This window comes from Carassius gibelio, chromosome A23 (assembly GCF_023724105.1).
Source record: "Carassius gibelio isolate Cgi1373 ecotype wild population from Czech Republic chromosome A23, carGib1.2-hapl.c, whole genome shotgun sequence".
Lineage (NCBI taxonomy): Eukaryota > Metazoa > Chordata > Actinopteri > Cypriniformes > Cyprinidae > Carassius > Carassius gibelio.
The window spans coordinates 21,883,484-21,901,989 of record NC_068393.1 but is presented as its reverse complement, the minus strand read 5'-3'; the positions used below and the strand labels follow the sequence as shown (position 1 = coordinate 21,901,989).

At 35.4% G+C, this 18,506-nt stretch overlaps 1 protein-coding gene across 5 annotated transcripts in view; it reads left to right on the top strand.

Moving 5' to 3' along the window:
• Nucleotides 1–18,506, top strand: part of LOC127944609 (pleckstrin homology domain-containing family G member 5) — a 60,195-nt gene that overhangs the window by 23,103 nt on the left and 18,586 nt on the right. For 3 of the 5 annotated variants that reach the window (XM_052540661.1, XM_052540662.1, XM_052540660.1), the window contains 6 exons: nucleotides 12,997–13,138; nucleotides 14,290–14,389; nucleotides 14,606–14,669; nucleotides 15,010–15,101; nucleotides 15,847–15,983; nucleotides 17,218–17,384. In XM_052540661.1, coding sequence (XP_052396621.1) covers nucleotides 12,997–13,138; nucleotides 14,290–14,389; nucleotides 14,606–14,669; nucleotides 15,010–15,101; nucleotides 15,847–15,983; nucleotides 17,218–17,384 — 702 coding nt within the window. Of the gene's footprint in view, nucleotides 1–3,518; nucleotides 3,677–12,996; nucleotides 13,139–14,289; nucleotides 14,390–14,605; nucleotides 14,670–15,009; nucleotides 15,102–15,846; nucleotides 15,984–17,217; nucleotides 17,385–18,506 lie in introns of those variants that run through there. The other 2 variants (XM_052540663.1, XM_052540664.1) reach the window with 2 other exon arrangements.

Below are 18,506 nucleotides of genomic sequence, written 5' to 3'. Positions count from 1 at the left end.
TTTTCAGTCATGCTAAATCAAAATGCAGTAATTATAATTTGATCCTCAATATTTTTCAGTTCATTGAAATTATCCTAAAGTTAAAATTCTAAAGAGATTGACAACTTATACCTGAGCAAATCTATTTATTCATTCATTGAAAAAAAAATCAACAAAGTATGTTTGATTGGATTGTGTTTATTAATTTTCTTTTATCTGATTTTTCAAATCCGCTTGTACCCAATGTTTGTGACTTGTAAACTGCTTTTCAGAAGTTTTTAGAATTAAAAATTTGAAGAATTGGGTTCCAAAACTCTTATAAATCCATTTAGATTAATTTGAGCAAAAATGTGTTTTCTTTAAAAATTAAAATCCAGATTTAGATTTTCAAAGATTTATTATAAAATTAAAAATGTTTTCCCCAAAATGCAATAAATCCATGATACGTATTTTTTTTTTTCAAAGGGCAATAAATCCGGTGAATCAATAAAAAGTTATTATTTCATATTGAAACTGAGGAAAATACACAACATAGTAAGTTGATCCACATTTGACAGCCTCTGAATTAGGTCAATACTAATCTTATATACAGTCACTTGACTAAAAATACATTCACCAGTCATCGCTTCCAAAATCAATTCAACGGTTCATCTTGTTAATGCTATAAATTAATCACAGCAATGAAATGCAATTTCATCATGAACAAGAACATGAACAACAATAACACATTAGACCACAGAAATTCCAAAAGTGCATTCATCTTTGCCATGTTACATTCATTTAGTTGACTAGTGCTATGTGCTGTATTAACAAACATAAATGGCATTAATAAAAATACTAACACGACAAGCTTCGCAATTTCACATTCATAATCAAATGCAATTCATCTAATAAATTCGGTTTGTCAGGTGTGAAATCACTGGTAGTTTTCCAAATAAGATGCGGTTGACACACAAGCAGGACTGGCCTGCGTCCTTGTGCAATGACAAAAAATGACTATATTGTGTGTGATTCGCGTCAGCTGTGTTAAAGCACTTGTGCTGCATCTTCTCTATTGCTTTGCCCGGAGCACCTGATCCCCTCAGGTAATTGTATTGCTTCTGTCTGCATGCCTTTTTAAATATTTTAATTGAGGTAGACTGCAGGGGTTTCTGGAGGATGGGATGCTATTCCCCAAACACACACACACACAGTCTCTTATGTAGGAACCTAATTGTAGAGGACTTAAGTAAAGCTCAGCCTGATTTACTTTGAATGCCAGAGGAACAGTGAGTTTTGTTTAGGAAGCTTTGGAACCTCTGATTTGTTCTAGTTGACTAGTAAGAGTCTGTGTTTGGTTGAGATGGACTCGTTATGACTAGTGGTTGGCTGATATAGTTTTTTTTGACAGCAAATGCCGATATCAGGCCGATATAAGCAATAAGAGGCCTTAAAAGTTAAATGTACATATAAGGAACAGCGGGAGGACCAATTTGTAACTTATGAGGTCAATTGGCAATTGGGTATAAAAAGAGTCTCTCAGAGTGGCAGTGTCTCTCAGAAGTCAAGATGGGCAGAGGATCACCAATTCCCCCAATGCTGCAGTGAAAAATAGTGGAGCAATATCAGAAAGGAGTTTCTCAGTGAAAAAACTGTTCTGATCCTCTGGCACCTGCTCTACTGACCCTCTGCTTTGTCTCTGACCTGCTTATTGTCTGCCGCCTGCCCTGATTCAAGCCTGGTAACCGATCTTGATTCTGATTGTCTCTGATATCCTTGACACTGTTGTCTGACCCCTGCCTGGTACTTCTATGTTTTCTAAATAAACAACGCACATGGATCCGAATGTCTCTGACTCCTCGTTACACTATCATTTTTAGGCTTCCTCCTTTCCCTTTTTTATCATTTTTGTCAGATATCATATCTCCTCCTCAAGAATCCATTAAATCAATTCACGTGAATTGATTCATAGATAAGCTTCATCTGAAGATGTCAGCAAGTCAAAGCAGCAGTTTATGTGCATTTTTGTGTGTGAGCAGACCGAGCATAAACACACAACGGGTCTTCAGTCCTGACTGTCAACAAGATTATATCTGATGTCTATCTTCCTCATTGAGACTCCAGCAGTTAAGTAGTTCCACAAACACCCTCAGGGTCTAAGCTGCGCCCACATTGGAAGAAATTACATTAGGGATAGAAACATTCACCTTGTATAACACACGCACACACACACACCAGCTTATGGAGCAATTAGATTGAAAGCACCCGCGTCCAACAAATCTTGCCAGAATTCAGGAGGACGATGCAGTTTGCTCCAGCACAAGAATAAGGGCATCGGTTTGTTGTTCTGATGTATAGAGCAACATGCACACATGCAAACACGCATGCAACTCTGACCAGCTGGCGGTGAGTGCATCTAGTGGCATGCCAGAGAGCCATTCCTTGTAATTATTTGTATTTATTTATTTATTTTTTCCTCAATGTTTGTTCATTTATTTTTCTTGGCTATCATGGATGCATGAGTAATTCTTATGTTTCCATTGATGGTGCGTGAGTGTACAGAAAGTTCAGGAGAAAATTGCATGGAATTGTTGGATCGTGATGAGTAGTGGGAAGCGTTTAAACATGTTTAAGTAAGTGGGTTGAGCGTGCAGGTCCGGACTGGATATGTGCAGGGATTTGCCACTTTTTTTTCCCAAACCCAAGCTCAGTTTTCTTTTTTGAACTTAGAAAGTGATAAATTTACAGAAAGTATAATATACATTTATATTATATATATTTGCAGTACCATGTGAATAACATTGTACATGATTATTGTAGTCATTAAGGACCACAGTCTTCACTGTTTTATAAGACATGTACCATGGTGAAATAATGGTGTTCTTTGAAGAATAGTAATTATTATTATTATTATTGTGTTAGGAAATTAATTTTGTGACAATTAAATAATCCCCATATATAATCATATAAAATAAAATTACTTTTATGTACACTTAAAAAAATTAATTGTTAGGTATTCATACATAAGATTAGTATTAGTTGTATGGCTTTTCGTGTATGATTTACATGCATAATTATATTACAGTGCATATACTGCGGCAAAAAATATTTTTGCTGTAGTATATACTGTATAGAGTAAAATTATTATTATTACTGTAATAAGAGTGGCCAAAAAAAAATCTAAAAATGAAAACATCCTGATGTATTATGGTAATGAAGCTCTGGGGTGAAAATCTCCTTAATTGCCATGAAAATGTTAATGCATAAACATTCTTTATCTTGTGTTGTATTTTTGTACTTTTATTTCATTTTGCATTTTAAAACCGTTTATTTAAAAAAAAAAACATGATGTAGTTTTAAACGGATCTGTAGTTCATATTGATTTATATTTGTGTATGAATGTATTTTTATATATTCATGCATGAAATATTGACCTTCCTGAGAATTAGCTCTCCCTCTCATGTCATTTCCAGTTTAAAGAGAACACTAACTTTGAATTTTATAATGCTATAGCATTGTTTCTTTCACTTTATTCTAGACTCTCTCTCTCTCTCTGGCTTTCTCTTTCTCTCGCCCTCCCTCTTTCATGTATGTCAGTTCCTCCTCCTATTTCTCCCCTTAAGCTATGGATAGCAGTGTTGCATCACAAAGTGGAGCTTGAGTCGTCTCTCTCAGCGAACTTGACTGAGTTTAAGTTGAATGCGCGCAGCTGCTGGTGGTGAGTTTTCACTTCTGTCTTTACTACATATGTCTCTGGTTACCCAGCAGATGGCTAGACATAATGCTTCCTAGGGTTTCCTTCTTAAATGTCTGTTTTATGTCATTTAGACTACTATAAGTATTATTTCAAAGCATTTTTATGAAGGTTGCGGATGTATGCTAAACTTTACAAGTCGTTGTCTCTAATTGGGTTTAAGCTCGGCAGAGTTTTCACTATTGCAGCGGTTTGTGAAAATTGTGGTTTTCATTTTGTTTTTATAGTGAACCAAAGTACGAAAAACTGTTAGCCAATTTTCTTCATGGTGGTTTTTGTCTTAACTTCACGTTAATTCCGTTTCTCTCTCATAACCTGTTTCTTGTAATTCATATTCTTGCTCACTTCTGTGATAATGATGGCTGTTTTCCAGGTGTGGGTGTGAACATGCACATTTGCTTGTTGAAACACACACTGAGGAATGTTTCTTGTGAAAAAGTAAAGTTAATTAGTCTTCTTTAGCGTGGATGGACTTGTCCTTTTGGTCATTCTTAGCTTTTTTTTCCTTGAGATTTTTCAATAAATGTAAAATTGATTTAATGAACATCTGCTTTGCAAGACTTCTAACTTCATTTAGGGCACTAAAATGTGGAAAACTACTGGTAGAAAGTAATTTGGAGATGAAAAAACTTAGCAACAGACATGAAACTTTGTGACCTATCCCAGGGTTGGCAAACTCTATAGTACCGGAGTGAACTTTGCTTTTGGAGGTAAGTGATTGTGCAGTGGTTTAAACTCAGAATTAGTCAATCAAAGAAATGTGAGTCCTTCGATGTTCTCAGTACGTAAGTGTGGAAATCCCACACCATACCGCAGAGCTTTATCATCAGCTTCTGTGAAAGGGCTGGTTACCTGGACTCTTTGTCGCTGGTCTCCTTTGGTCGGTGGACTAAAACCATAACAAGAAGTTTGTCTGAGTGTGTGCTTTTGGTTTCCCCTGCTTGGTTGTTGAAGTTGCAGGTTAATTCAAGAACTTTTAAAGGGTTCGACCACTGGGGAACTCAATAATGGAGCTTGTTTTGTAAGTACAAGTTTAAAAGTAAAGGTTCTTTATTTGCATCTATGGTTCCATGAAAAACCTCTAACATCCATGAAACATTTCTTTCTAGTTCTCTCTAGAAAATGGTTCTTTTAAGATCTGCTCACTGAGAGGATCTTTTGGAACTTAAAATGGTTCTTCTATTGCATCAGTGTGAAAACCTCTATTTTAAGAGTTGTTTGTGTTGGCTCAACCATATTGATCTATAAGGATATGCTTCAGTTCACCTGAAAATTAATATTCTGTCTTCATTTACCTTTATCATTCCAAACCTGTGCGACTTTCTACTTCGTTTTCCTGAGTAATATATTTTGATGAATGTCCAATACGTTCCATTCATTTTGATTTCAAAGTTTTAACATAAACAGACTAATAAACTTAATGTGATGCATGTCAATCATACATGAAAAAAAAACAAAAAAAACAGGTTGGATTTATTTAATAGTACTAATATTAAGTATTGCTTGTTCCACAGCTAGCCGTATTTTAATGATGGCCATTTGATGCTTTTTTTATTATATGATTAGATTATTGAAATAAACCAAATTGGTGGAAGTTTTATATGCAATTCAAATGCATGAATCTTAAATTGAGCCTAAATAATTTTTGAGTGGATGATTTTTGTTCATAAAATCAATGCATATTTTGACCAATGCTTGTCTATCTTTAAAAGACTATAAAAGAAGTCCATGTGACAGTTTTCTGCTGGCTGAAAGTCTTTGGTTTTTGCATGTGTCATAATCCTGCTATAGCAGCTCATTTTTGGTAAGTTTAGACTGTGGTCACTGTATTCTGACATGCATGTAGACCACTTTTGTGGTAATGCGAATTTCCCTCTGAATTGTTCCGGATGTCCACTGACCCAAGACTGTGAACCGTCAGTCACTAGCCTCGGCCTGCATACTTCTGCGACTTCTTGTATGCTGGTAATTTCCTTGCTTTAGACCCGTTTAATCTCTTTTAGAGATGAAAAATTTCTCGTGTCTTTGTTTGGAATTAAATACTAGCTCACTGCATACTGCACGATATGTACTGTTTCTGAAAACAGCGCCGATTATGCAGGTAGTGTCCAGCTATCAACGTCATTTTTGCAAGTTTGTGTAAATTAATGGCATTTTGTTTGGAAAATATAATCTTGAATAATAGTGTCTTATAGTCAAAGCTGATTTGATTAAAAATACGGTCATGTTATGAAATAGTATTGCGATTTTTAAATAGGTTATGTTTTTCTCTAAACACTCAGAAGCAGAGAAGTCGAAAGATGTTTGTCCTTGGCTTCCATTGAGTAATTACATTCACATAATTGCTTAATCACACCATGTGTCTGGGTGTAGTTTGTAAGCATAAAAGAGGGGGTAGATGCAGTAGCAAGATTGCTAGATTCTTGCTAGCAAGATTCTTTTTTTATTTTATTGTAATGGTTTGTATACATTTTATTTTAACTTAGAATAATTTTTTGTTTGTTAGAATGTTTTTGCTTTATTTTTATATTAGCTTTGTAATTATAGAATTATCTAATAGTTTGTCTTTTTTTTTTTAAATGGATCTATAAATGTGACTGAAAAAAAATTATTTTTTTTTTTGAAAGAAGTGCATCTGTTTAATCAAAATTAAAGTAAAACAGTAATATTGTAAAATATTATTACAGTTGAAAAAAAATATTCAGTTTGAATGTATTTTAAAATGTAATTTATTCCTGTGATGCAGAGTTAACATTTTCATCAGTCTTTAGTGGTTTATTATATGAAAAGTATTATCCCAATTTTTTGACTGATAGTGTAGAATAAAAGTTAATATATAAGATTTTTGTTTAGTTTTTTGTCTGTTTATATTATTTTACAATACGAAGGTCCATGCGGCACAAGTTTTCATGCTTATTCTTATGGAAAAGTTTGGCTATGCTTTATGTAAGTTCACACCCAGCTCTGTTTTTTGATGACATACTCACAATATATTATATAAATGGAAGACAAACAGCGAGGTCTTTAAGACTTCTGACAGCTGTAGAAGAACTCTTACTCACTTCCTTTAAATGGTTTGTGTGGAGTTAACTGTATTCTGAATTGGTGTTTTACTAAGTGTAGCTTGACTGATAACTGTGTGGAGGGATGTGAATCAGTGTTAGACGAGTCTGTTTGTATGTTTTGGTCTGTTGTGTTTAAGTGGCGGTGTGTCAGTGTTTGTAGACGTCACAAGCATCAGAAGGGACTTTCACAGTTCCGTGAGTGCGAATCAAGACATTTAAGGCCATTTAGTGATTCAGACCGTTCTCTCACCCTAAGTCACCATGATGCTGTCAGGGTTGGGCAGAATTTAAGCCTGTTTTTTAATCATCAGGCTTTGTGTGCTTTAAGATCATTCTGTTTATGAGTCAGTGTTTTTGTTAAAAGCGAAAAAAGGATGACATAAAAACAGTTTAAACATGCTAATGATTCAGACAGAAGATCTAGTTTACTTGCTCTTAATTTCCTCAAACAAACTCTGGCTTTTTTATTTGATTCCACTAACCTGGGATCATTCTATCAATCTTTTGCCATTTTTATGTGCAAAATGCATTGAGCGCTCTGTGAACGGGTCACTAGGAATGGTGTCTGAGCTTGAAACTATGCTTTGCATGAGATTATGAAATATCTCATATGCTTTGCCAATGATGATTCAGTGGTTTTAGCTAGAATCTGAAGCAGCCGTCAGTAAGTTTCAGGTCTTGTTTGACCTTTTGTCACAGACTCAAACTTGTGACATCAGCGTGAGCGCCATAGCTCCATGCTTGCTTCACTTCTTCTATGGTCAAGGTGAGAGAAGACTACAGAACTGGGAAATCTGTTGAAGAGTTTGTCATTTGGGTGTGACCTTCACTAACTCCTCCATTTAATTATGCTTATGTGTTTTATCTGCTGATTTGACGTATGCATGTGCAGTCGTGTGATGCATTTGGATGCATATGTAATGTATGTATAGCACAGGTGTGCTTTTTACCATTTTTGCCCCACGAGTGTTCATGTATGTTGCTTAATGTTGTAATGTCCCTCTGTTTTGAGTTTCACCATCTCTGGTGCGCCAGTGTAAAGTCTTGTTTTTCAAACTGAAGTCAAGCTTTTCCATGAAAATGGCAATGTCTGCTAGCTGTGAGGTCATCTACATGCTAATGCACTCCTGGAAGTGCATTTTTAACAAATATGCATTTAAAATGACGGTCTTGAACTTCCAGGACAACAGACCAGAAATACTAATGTCTCATGTTGCACTGCAGATATTTTGAAATCGCCCCCCAAACTTCCTGTTTTAACAGGATATATGTCAACACAACACAGAAAACTGGACTTGGTAAATGATGTCATGGGGTTTTTAAGCTATATAAAGGTATAGGTTCTTTTCAGATATATAACAATCCAATTATAGTATAAATTTTTACAGTCAATGCAGTTTTATAGAAATTAAAAAATAACCATGTGGACCTGTAAATGTGACTGAAAACACGTAGGTGCAGTAGAGTTGTAACCAAACCCTGATGTAACTTAAATATAATGAAACATAAATATCAATCTTCCATTTTCCGGTCTTTTGTGTTTCCTTGTTGCTCGCAGATACTTTCATTCACCCTTTAAAATGGCAAGGGCAAATTTTTTGTGCAGCTTTCCATGAAAAGAGAGATTAAATGCCTGCATAATTATCTGTATGAGAAAGAGGGATGAAAATGTATATTATGTAAGACCGCTCGCGCTGTACTGTTGAAAGGAACAGGTGCTCAGTTTTGCGGCAGATGGATTAATCCTGAGCTAAAGGACACTGCACTTGACTTTTGACCTGAAACTCTTCACACTGTCTGAACAGCACCCTCTTCACCAGATATGGGCAGGAGAACATGCTAGCCACATAGAGACCACAGAACCTGTTTACCATGGGTCCCCTTCACTCCAGATCATGTTTGCAGATCGATACTGATGAAAAAACCCTTCGGCATGAAAAGCTTTTCTAAATCAAGGATTAATAGCTTGAAAGATGATTTAGGGGTAGGGGGGAATGTGGGCATGAAACTATTAAAGCATACATTAACGTCATAATCCTCAGACACACTCTGATAAATGACGGGACGGTGGCTGCTATCGTTTTATGTGTTGTAACCAAGAGTGAAACACATTTCCAGTGACAAGTAATTTGTTTTTTGGGTTGTTTTAGCCCTGGTATTATGTGTGTTTTTTTTCGGCATAGTTTTCGTTAAAGAAAAAAAACACTACCTCCAACACAGAATAGACATGTTTTTTTTTTTCTTTTTTGTCTAGGTGATTCTGTATTTGGCACATGTAAATATTTTCACATTCTTTACTCACGTAAAAAAAAATAATAATAAAATAGTAGTTTGGTCCTATGATTTCTGCAATGCAAAAAAATACAGATGGAATCATTGAATCCGTAAACTGTAGAACAGATTTTGTCAAATTTATAAATATTTTATTGAAAGCCGATACTAGTGGACTAGTGCCTATGAATATTAAACCACAAATAAGAGTGGGAAAATTTTTAACTGAAAAAAGTCAAACTGATTTTACAGAGCCCTATAGCTTAGAGTGGTGCCACGTGTGTCTGAATTGGATAAGCCCCTCTGGACTCTTGTGTGTGTTCACAGCTGTCTGTTGTTCTCTGCTGTTCACTGACGATCATCTCCACACTCCAAACACTCCCCTTCCTGAGGCCCATGAGTAACACAGCAGAACTTCAGAATCAGACAGTCCACACACACACACTCTCAGCTGTCCTTGGCTTGGATCCCTCGCTGAGGGTCCTTTAAATGACCAACTGTTTGGTCAGCGCATAACATGCTTGAAGTCTCGCGATTTAGCTATTTCAGAAAGACTCATCTGTGCACTCAGCCTCTGTTCCAGTTCTGTTTTTAAAACCAGTTGAACTTCCTACCTAGACAACATCTAAAGGTAATTATAGGTAGAGATCAGGGTTATTGTTGTTAACTATTTTTCATTTAATAAAACTAATTTTTTATTACTCGAAATGAAATAAGTTAACTAATAAACTGAAAATAAAATATAAATAAAATATCAAACTGATTTCAGCTTGTTGGCATTCAACATTTCTCATTTTAATAGTTTAACTATGTACAAAAATAACAAAAACTAATAAAAACTATATGATTTGTTTTTTTGCGCAACATAAAACTAAAATGAAAATGTAAGTTGTAAACCAACTTATTCAAAATATTAATAAAAACTATAAAAGTATCTCATTTATACTAAAATAACACTGGTAAAGCAGTTTTTTTAACCAGCTGATATTAATAATTTAATTGTGCATTGCTCATCCGCTGTGTTTACATTTGGATTATCTTCCATAATTAAACATTCATTTCCAGTTCATTTCTAAAAATATTATTTATTTCATAACACTGTTAAATGCAATATTATTTGTTTGAAAAAAAAAAAGATCTTTTATTTTTTAACAAACAATTTGCAGCACAACAGATGTTTAATGTTAATTAAAACATGGAAGAATCTGGATTTGTAAGGATTAGTCCTTAAACGAATTTTTTATAATAATTTATTAGTAGTAGTGTTACATTAAGACTTATTTAATAGAGTTTAGTTTTAGTAACAATACTGATAGTCTCAAACTTCATCAGTCACCTCAACTTCATCAATTTCTTGTATCACCTTTCTCTCCATCGCTTTATTGTAAATGAAGCAATGAGTCCCTCTCATTCTCCTTCAGATAAATGTGCTGTAATTCATCTGAGAACATGAGTCCCGGTGACAGCACAGCAAAAGCCTTCAGTTGTTACAGCAGCGGCTCATGACAAACACACCGTTACATGAGCATACAGGCTGTTCTGTTGAGCTCTGTGCTCTGTCGTCTCTTTCTCTTGTTATCAGTCATAACCCCCACCATAAAAACTATAATCTGCTTTACAGTATTTGTTATGTTGTATGTATATATATGTATATGTGTGTATATTTTGACCAGTCGTCTTCACTTGGTGGTTGTGCAGAGGTTGACCCATCACTACTTTGTGATCTGTTGCCTAAAACACTTTATTAATGTTTGTTAGTATTCTTTTAGAGGGGCACCACTTTGTAAAAGAGACCTAAAGACATGAATAGTCCTTTTGACAAATCTAAATTCTTTCTTTCATAATAATTTAATTTATTTTATTATTTTATTTAATTTTATTTTAATTGTCTGTTTTTATATAATTGTTTATATATATATATAATATTTAATGTAATATGTTTTTATCTTTTTATTATTTTTTAATATTGATTTTAATTTAATATTTTTTTATTGAATAATATTTTAAAACTTTAGATCTTTTTATATTTTATTTATTATTAATATTATTATTAATATTAACATTAACATTATTTTTAAAATCAAAATTTTCAGCAGACTGCCCTTAATTCAGTTTTTATGTATTTTTTTTATTAAATACATAATAATAAATAATAATGTTTTAATTAAACAATTAAAAATAAGCATGCACACCTTTTGAATACCTGTTGTAGGATGGTCTATGTTTTAAACTCTTGTGGCACTTACTCTTTTGTGTTTTGTTCTTTAAAATTGGTTGGAATGATTTATGTATGTATGAATGTGTTTGTTATTGCTTTAGTGTATTAGTTGTGTCAGAGCTCACCAAGAAATTCCAGACAACTACATTGTTGTTTGTTTGACAATAAATTAGTAATACATTTTATTTTATGTTTTCATGTCATACAGACTCCCCTTTCGGTCCCCTAGTGATCCTCGGATCTCAGTGTGAAAAAGCTAAAGCATGCAGTGACCATGAAAACCCAACAATGTTGCTTGCTTTGCAAATCTGGCAACATTTGCCCATTTAATTTCCAAATGTATGCAAATCCATAAAAACCTGACTTCCAAGCATGCACCAGTAATTAAGTTTGTTCTGCCCTAAAGTGACTTGTGTAGTCGAACTGACTCCATATTTGATCATTCATGCCTATAAAGCTGTTAAGGCTTTGCATGAAGTCCCAGCAAGCCCTTGAATCTAAAAAACATGAAAGTACACCTAACCTAATTGCGCTCATCGTGGCAGACCATGTCATGCCTATTACAAACAACAAGGCCCATTTAAAAGCAAATGCTATTTAAAAACTTTTTCGAGTCAAGACCACCTTTCTTGATTCATTTGAGGAGTCCAGTCTGAGAAAGAGATGAGCCCCATCTAATCTCCACCGCCCCATCAGATGGGTTCATGAGAGCACACAGATGATTAGCTCCTCAGATTAGAGGGGCTTTGGACATCCGAAGACTGATTTGGTTTTGGGGTAGACCAGGGCTGCCCTAAAACTGCCCTGCCCCCATGAGCGCTTAACTTGACTAGACACCAGGGGGTGGATTAATCGGACCAAGTCTTATTGGTTCTTTGGGGGGAAGGGCTTGAACTGAGACTTTTCCATGTGGTTTTGGGGTGTGTGACAGTACTGAAGTGCTATTCTTTGCTGCCATGGACCAGCGTCCAGTGGAGGGGGCGGCCTGCACACATCCCATGATGTGGAAGGTAAGAGTAGGAGACGGCCGTCTGATTGATGTGTTTGAGTAAGAGTCATTTCAGATGTGATTTGGATTAATCTTGAGTAGGTGTGGCAGTCGAGGCTTTTACTGTATAAAACAGCAAGTTACAGATGTGAAAGTGTGCAGTATGCACAAGAAACTAGTTGTGGTTCTTGGTTTTCTTATCAAAACAAGGCAACCATTGGCTTATCACTAAAGATAAACTTGATGTGGTCTTTTTACTTTTATCTTTACAAAATTTGGTTGAATTATGAAGCATTCTACTACCTAAATGTTCATATTATTTATCATATTATAATGATTTCTGAAGATCATGTGAGGAATGATGCTGAAAATTCAGCTTTGCATCACAGGAATAAATTACATTTTTAAATATTAAATTAGGAAATATCTTGGAAAATCTTAATTCTACCAAAGTAACGTCCAAAAACATGGTAAATGATATCACAAACAATGGTTTTTGTCTTTGTACCATGTAAATGCCATGGTATGTGAATTCTTCTAGACCATTCACTTCTGGGTTTCTGGATTGTTTCGAGGTTTTAAACGATGTGCGTCTTTTTCAGAAGAGAAAGCTTACAATAGATGGAATGATGTCAGCTGCCGAAACTTCACACAAGTTCTTTTTGTGGTCTGGTGAAGTGAAATGAACCTGACCGTGAGTGACTCCAAGCATCTGATGTGATTTCTCTCTCTGTTTCTGTAGGTGTGTCATCATCCCGACTGTCAGGAACTGAACGGTAAAAGCCCCCTGCACCTGTGCGAGTCATGTGATTCTAGCTGTCACCTGGATGAGTCTGATAGCATGCACTTTGACAGGCATCTGCGCTTCGATGTACAGACACAAGGTAAACGCCCCCACTGGTGCAAACACTTCTCTGACCCTCTGTCAAACAGGTTTATGTTTCATACAAATGAGTCTCAATTCAAAAGTGTTCGGAAGTTCGGTAATTTATACAACTAATAACTACCAATAAAATTCAGTCACCCAACAACAGATAAGTGAAGTGACATTCAGTGAAGTGACATTCAGCCAAGTATGGTGACCCATACTCAGAATTTGTGCTCTGCATTTAACCCATCCGAAATGCACACACACAGAGCAGTGAACACACACACACACACTGTGAGCACACCCGGAGCAGTGGGCAGCCATTTATGCTGCGGCGCCCAGGGAGCAGTTGGGGGTTCGATGCCTTGCTCAAGGGCATCTAAGTCGTGGTATTGAAGGTGGAGAGAGAACTGTACATGCACTCCCCCCACCCACAATTCCATCCGGCCCGAGACTAGAACTCACAACCCTTCGATTGGGAGTCCAACCCTCTAACCATTGGGCCACGACTTCCCCTCTGAATATGAATAATATAATAGTATAGTAAAAATAGTATAAAGTTTTTTTTTATTGATATTGATTTATTTTGATAATTTAAAATAATTTAATTACTTTGATTTTATCTTTTAAAATGTTATTTTATATATTATATTTATATCTGAATACTGTATTTTCCGGACTATAAGTCGCACTTTTTTTCATAGTTTGGCTGGTCCTGTGACTTATAGTCAGGTGCGACTTATTTATCCAAATTAATTTGACATGAACCGAGAGAAATGAACCAAGAGACAACATTACCGTCTACAGCCACGAGAGGGCGCTCTATGCTGCTCAGTGCTCCTGTAGTCTACACTGAAGACATAGAGCGCCCTCTCGTGGCTGGAGACGGTAATGTTTTCTCTTGGTTCTAAATAAATGTGACTTACAGTCCAGTGCGACTTATATATGTTTTTTTCCTCACCATGACGTATTTTTGGACTGATGTGACTTATACTGAGTTGCGACTTATAGTCCCAAAAATACGATATATATATATATTTGTACACCATCATTGAAACATTATGTAGTTAATAGTTAGTTTATTAGTTGATTTACTGTTATAAAGCAAATGGTTCTGTTTGGAGTAAAGAATGTGAGATCAGATTTGCATTAAATCTGTGTTGTCAGGTTCTATCCTGGCGCGGAATGTGTCCACGCGTTCCTGTCCCCCTCGCACAAGTCCCCATTCAGACCTGGATGAAAACGAAGAAGGAAGCACTGAACGAGGGTCAGTTGATGATCCACAACATTTTAATAACTGTGTGAAATCTTACAGCCTATACACACCAAAAGGCCCAACAATTTGCTGCAAAATTCAAAATGTCTTTTCAAATCAAGGTGACACGCATGAAGCGTTTGCATTCCTGAACGAGAGTGAAACACACTTGGTCAATCTGGCTCACTGTCCTCATGTGTCTGTGGTGTTCTTCTGTCTTTTAAATAGAGAAAATAAAACAGGAGGAATGAAGCTGAAAGCTAGAGAAGGAATAAAGCGGCGCCACACTGATGTGAGTGCTGTCCTCCTTTTGCAAAGGCTCATGGGAAACTTTTTTTATTCTTAGCTGAATGTACTCACTGATTGTCTAAAAACAAGCATGTATAGCTCCTTTACATCCTACATATTATATTAATATACCCTACCGATATTTTCTGTACAAGTACCTGTACAGACTTTCCTTTCCAACATAGTGTACAGGAAATGACATGTCTCTGAATCATCAGCAGCCCCAGGATGTGGTAGCCTGACGGATATCTTGATCTGATAGCATCTAGAGTTCATTGTAAATGACTGGAAGTTGTCTGTCTGTCGCCCACCTTTGACCAGCGCTGGTCTGTCGCCCCCTATAGGACCCCAGGAAGGAGTGCTTTAGCCTCAAGTTTGACCTCAACATAGACATTGACACCGAGATCGTCCCCGCTGTCAAGAAGAAGACATTACGGTGAGTCAGAGAACCGATCGCTGTTCCCTGGGAATCGAACACACAACCTTGGTGTTGCTGAGACTGTTCTCTGCCTTTTATTCCACAGTAATGAACGAAATTGATCAAAAAATAAAATCTATTTCAAGTAAATGCTATTCTTTCTATTCATCAAAAAAGTGTTAATGTTTCCAACAAATATGAAGCAGCACAACTGTTTTCAGTATTGATAATAAAAAATGTTCTTTGGGCACCGAATCAGCATATTAAAATGATTTCTGAAGATCATGTCACACTGAAGACTGGAATAATGGCTGCTGAAAATTCAGCTTTGATCACAGGATTAAATTATTTTCGTATATTTAAATAGACAATGGTTATTTTAAATTTTAATAATATTTCAGAATATAACAGTTTTCCTGTATTTTATTTTGTCCTGTATTATGCAGCCTCATAAACTGTAATTTTTAAGAACAAGTCTCTATTTTTACCTTCACTATAGTTTATTTTAAATATAATAATTTAAAATTAAAAGAAAAACATGCATGTAGTATCTAAATGTCATAAAACATATTTATAAAAACGATAAAAAAAATGTCATACCAAAGGAAAGGCGTATTTCATGCCATCTTACCAAATAAAAACACAATTTCTTACAGATGTTTTGTCTTTTAAAGGTCTAAATTTATTTGATTTGAAATCTCCATAACTCAGTCTTTGTTCATTTTCGCCGTGAAGCTCATTTACTCATTTAATTGCTCTTTAGAGAGGTGCTCGGACCCATTTTTGAGCGCAAGGGCATTGAATTATCCCGAGTGGATCTGTTCCTGGACCAGTCCAACACTCCACTCTCACTCCACTTTGAGGCGTATCGTTTCGGAGGACATGACATCAAAGTGAAAGGTAAGAGTCGTGTTGTTTAAAGCGTGATGCTTCCTCTGTGGTCTACAGCTTCTTCTTCTCATCAGCATCGTTTCCAGATAATCACGGTGACAACATATTGCTTTAATCTTGCTGTCAGCATTTCCCCTCTGTTTATGTAACCATTTCTTCCTACACATTTGCAAACATACACCATATCTCCGTATTACACAACACCGGAGTCACTGTGTCGACAGAACCAGACAGTTTCCCGGGAAATGAGGTGTGACCAATTACATTTCTGTTAGCCGTCATCCTTCTAAAGAAGGCTCAGAGGGACATGCTGCTGCTTCAAATAGATCATCTCATTCACACAATGCTTTTAATGACTATACAGCCATGTGCCTGTCTTTACAAATCCCCATGGCCCCACATCTTTAATCAGATAATGCAAACACACGCTAACTCAGGCATCCCACCGAGGCTCGAAGGCTGCTTGTGTAATGCATTGCCTGTGATGTGAGAACGAGGAGAGGGGTTAGCATTAAAATGATTGGGACATTAGCAGCCAGACTGAAGTTTCATTCATGCTGAAAATCCTACTGTTACTTTAATCATACTAGCAACGGATGTCATTTATTTTGTTTTAAACTTTATTTTATTTGTTTACACTCCCTTACAGTGTTGGTCAAGGTTTTTTGTCATATCTAAACACCTTGTGAACTTGTAATATTCCGTTTAGAATTGACCTCTGTTTAAACAAGTATTTGCTCTTGCTTATTTTTTATTTATTTAATTGTTTAATGTTATATTATTTTCGTACATTTGTTAATTTATTTATTTTTATTGATTAATTTAACAGCTATTATTCCTTTTATTTATATAACATTTATATAATATAAGATTATTAATGATAATAAACAATTATAATAATCTATTATTTGAAATGTTGGTATGTCATATTTAATAGTGGGTTTTAAGTGTCATATTCAAAATTGTAAATTATAAAAGCAAATAGCCATTCAAAGCTATGTGCACAACTGTTTTTACCACAGTTGTAATTTTTATAAAGTAATGTAGTAATACGCTGTAATTTTATTTTAATGTTTTAAACTATACTTTATTAGGATTTGATTTGACATTCAAGTCATCTGAATTTGTTTTTTTTTTATGCATTATAGATCTATTTCATAAACAGTGTTTTTAGGATAAGAATATGATTTGTCTTTTTCATACAATTAAATGAGTGTTTATTACAGTGTGTGTTTTTCTGCAGCTCGGCCTGGCGATGAGCTGAAGGTGGAGCAGAGTGTGAAGGATCTGCGCTCTCTCAGTCTACCCTCCATGAATCCGCCAGTAGGGGGCAGCGTCTACATCCTCACACCGGGCAGTGAGAAGCCAGAGCACGCGTCTTTACCGCGGCGGGAGAATGTTGACGTACTGGTAAGTGATGCTGCTTTTCCCTGTCTACAGACACTTAAGCATAACAAAAGCCAGTTTGTGTCATAAATTAAGATTTTAGAAACATGTCCTAATGTCCTAAGGATGCCAAAGGGACCATGTGTGCCCCCTAGATTTTATTTTATTTTATTTTAGAGACCATTTTCTGCCAGATGGTACTGCTGCTTATCACGTTAATCGCATCAAAAAAAAAAAAAAAAGTTTTGTTTGTTTATTATGTATATATAAACACACACACATTCAGTACATATTTTGAAAATATTTACATGTGTATATATATTTATATTTTATATTATATATAAATATATTTAATATATAAACATAAAATGTTTCTTAAATACATGCATGTGTTTGTATTTGTGTAATAATAAATGTACACACAGTACACACACATATATACTATGTAAACAAAAACTTATATTTTGGATGCGATTTAATCGCGATTAATCGTTTCACAGCACTTATAGATAGTAGTAGGTGATTCTTTTATTCTATTTTATTTTTTGTCATATCTGTTTTAGAAATGTTTTATTTTATTTTCATATGTTTCAGGAACACAGCCTAATGTGCTTATTTTTTTAATTATGTTTTACATCTTTGCAATATTTTTTTTTTGCAATAAGTCCTTAGTGGTTTTAATCATTTAGTTTCTCAAGACCAATTTCCACCCCTTCAAAAGTAAACAGGCTCTTTTCTTTTTGCCAGTTAGCAACGTCTTTACATAAAGAATTATTTTTATGATTGGCTAATCTATTTGCATGTGCAATAAGCGTGTTACTCTTATATCATGCACCCCTGTCTTTCTTGATTTCTAAAAACCTTAGTCCCACTTGAACTTCCTTTTAAGATGCCAGCTTGGTGTAAATCATCTTAAACCTAACACATGACCCCATACAGGAAGTTTACGGAGTGCATCCTCCGCCACATGCAGCACTCTGACCCTCTGACTAATGTTGCCGATTGTTTGGGTTTTAGCTCTTTTCTGTAGAAATGGCTGATTACTCTTTCAACATCATGGGGCTGGATTTCCCCGCCTGCACCGTGATACTCAGTAAAAATGGATTCATGAAAAGGCAAGCCTGAACGTACTCCTGTGTGCGTGTA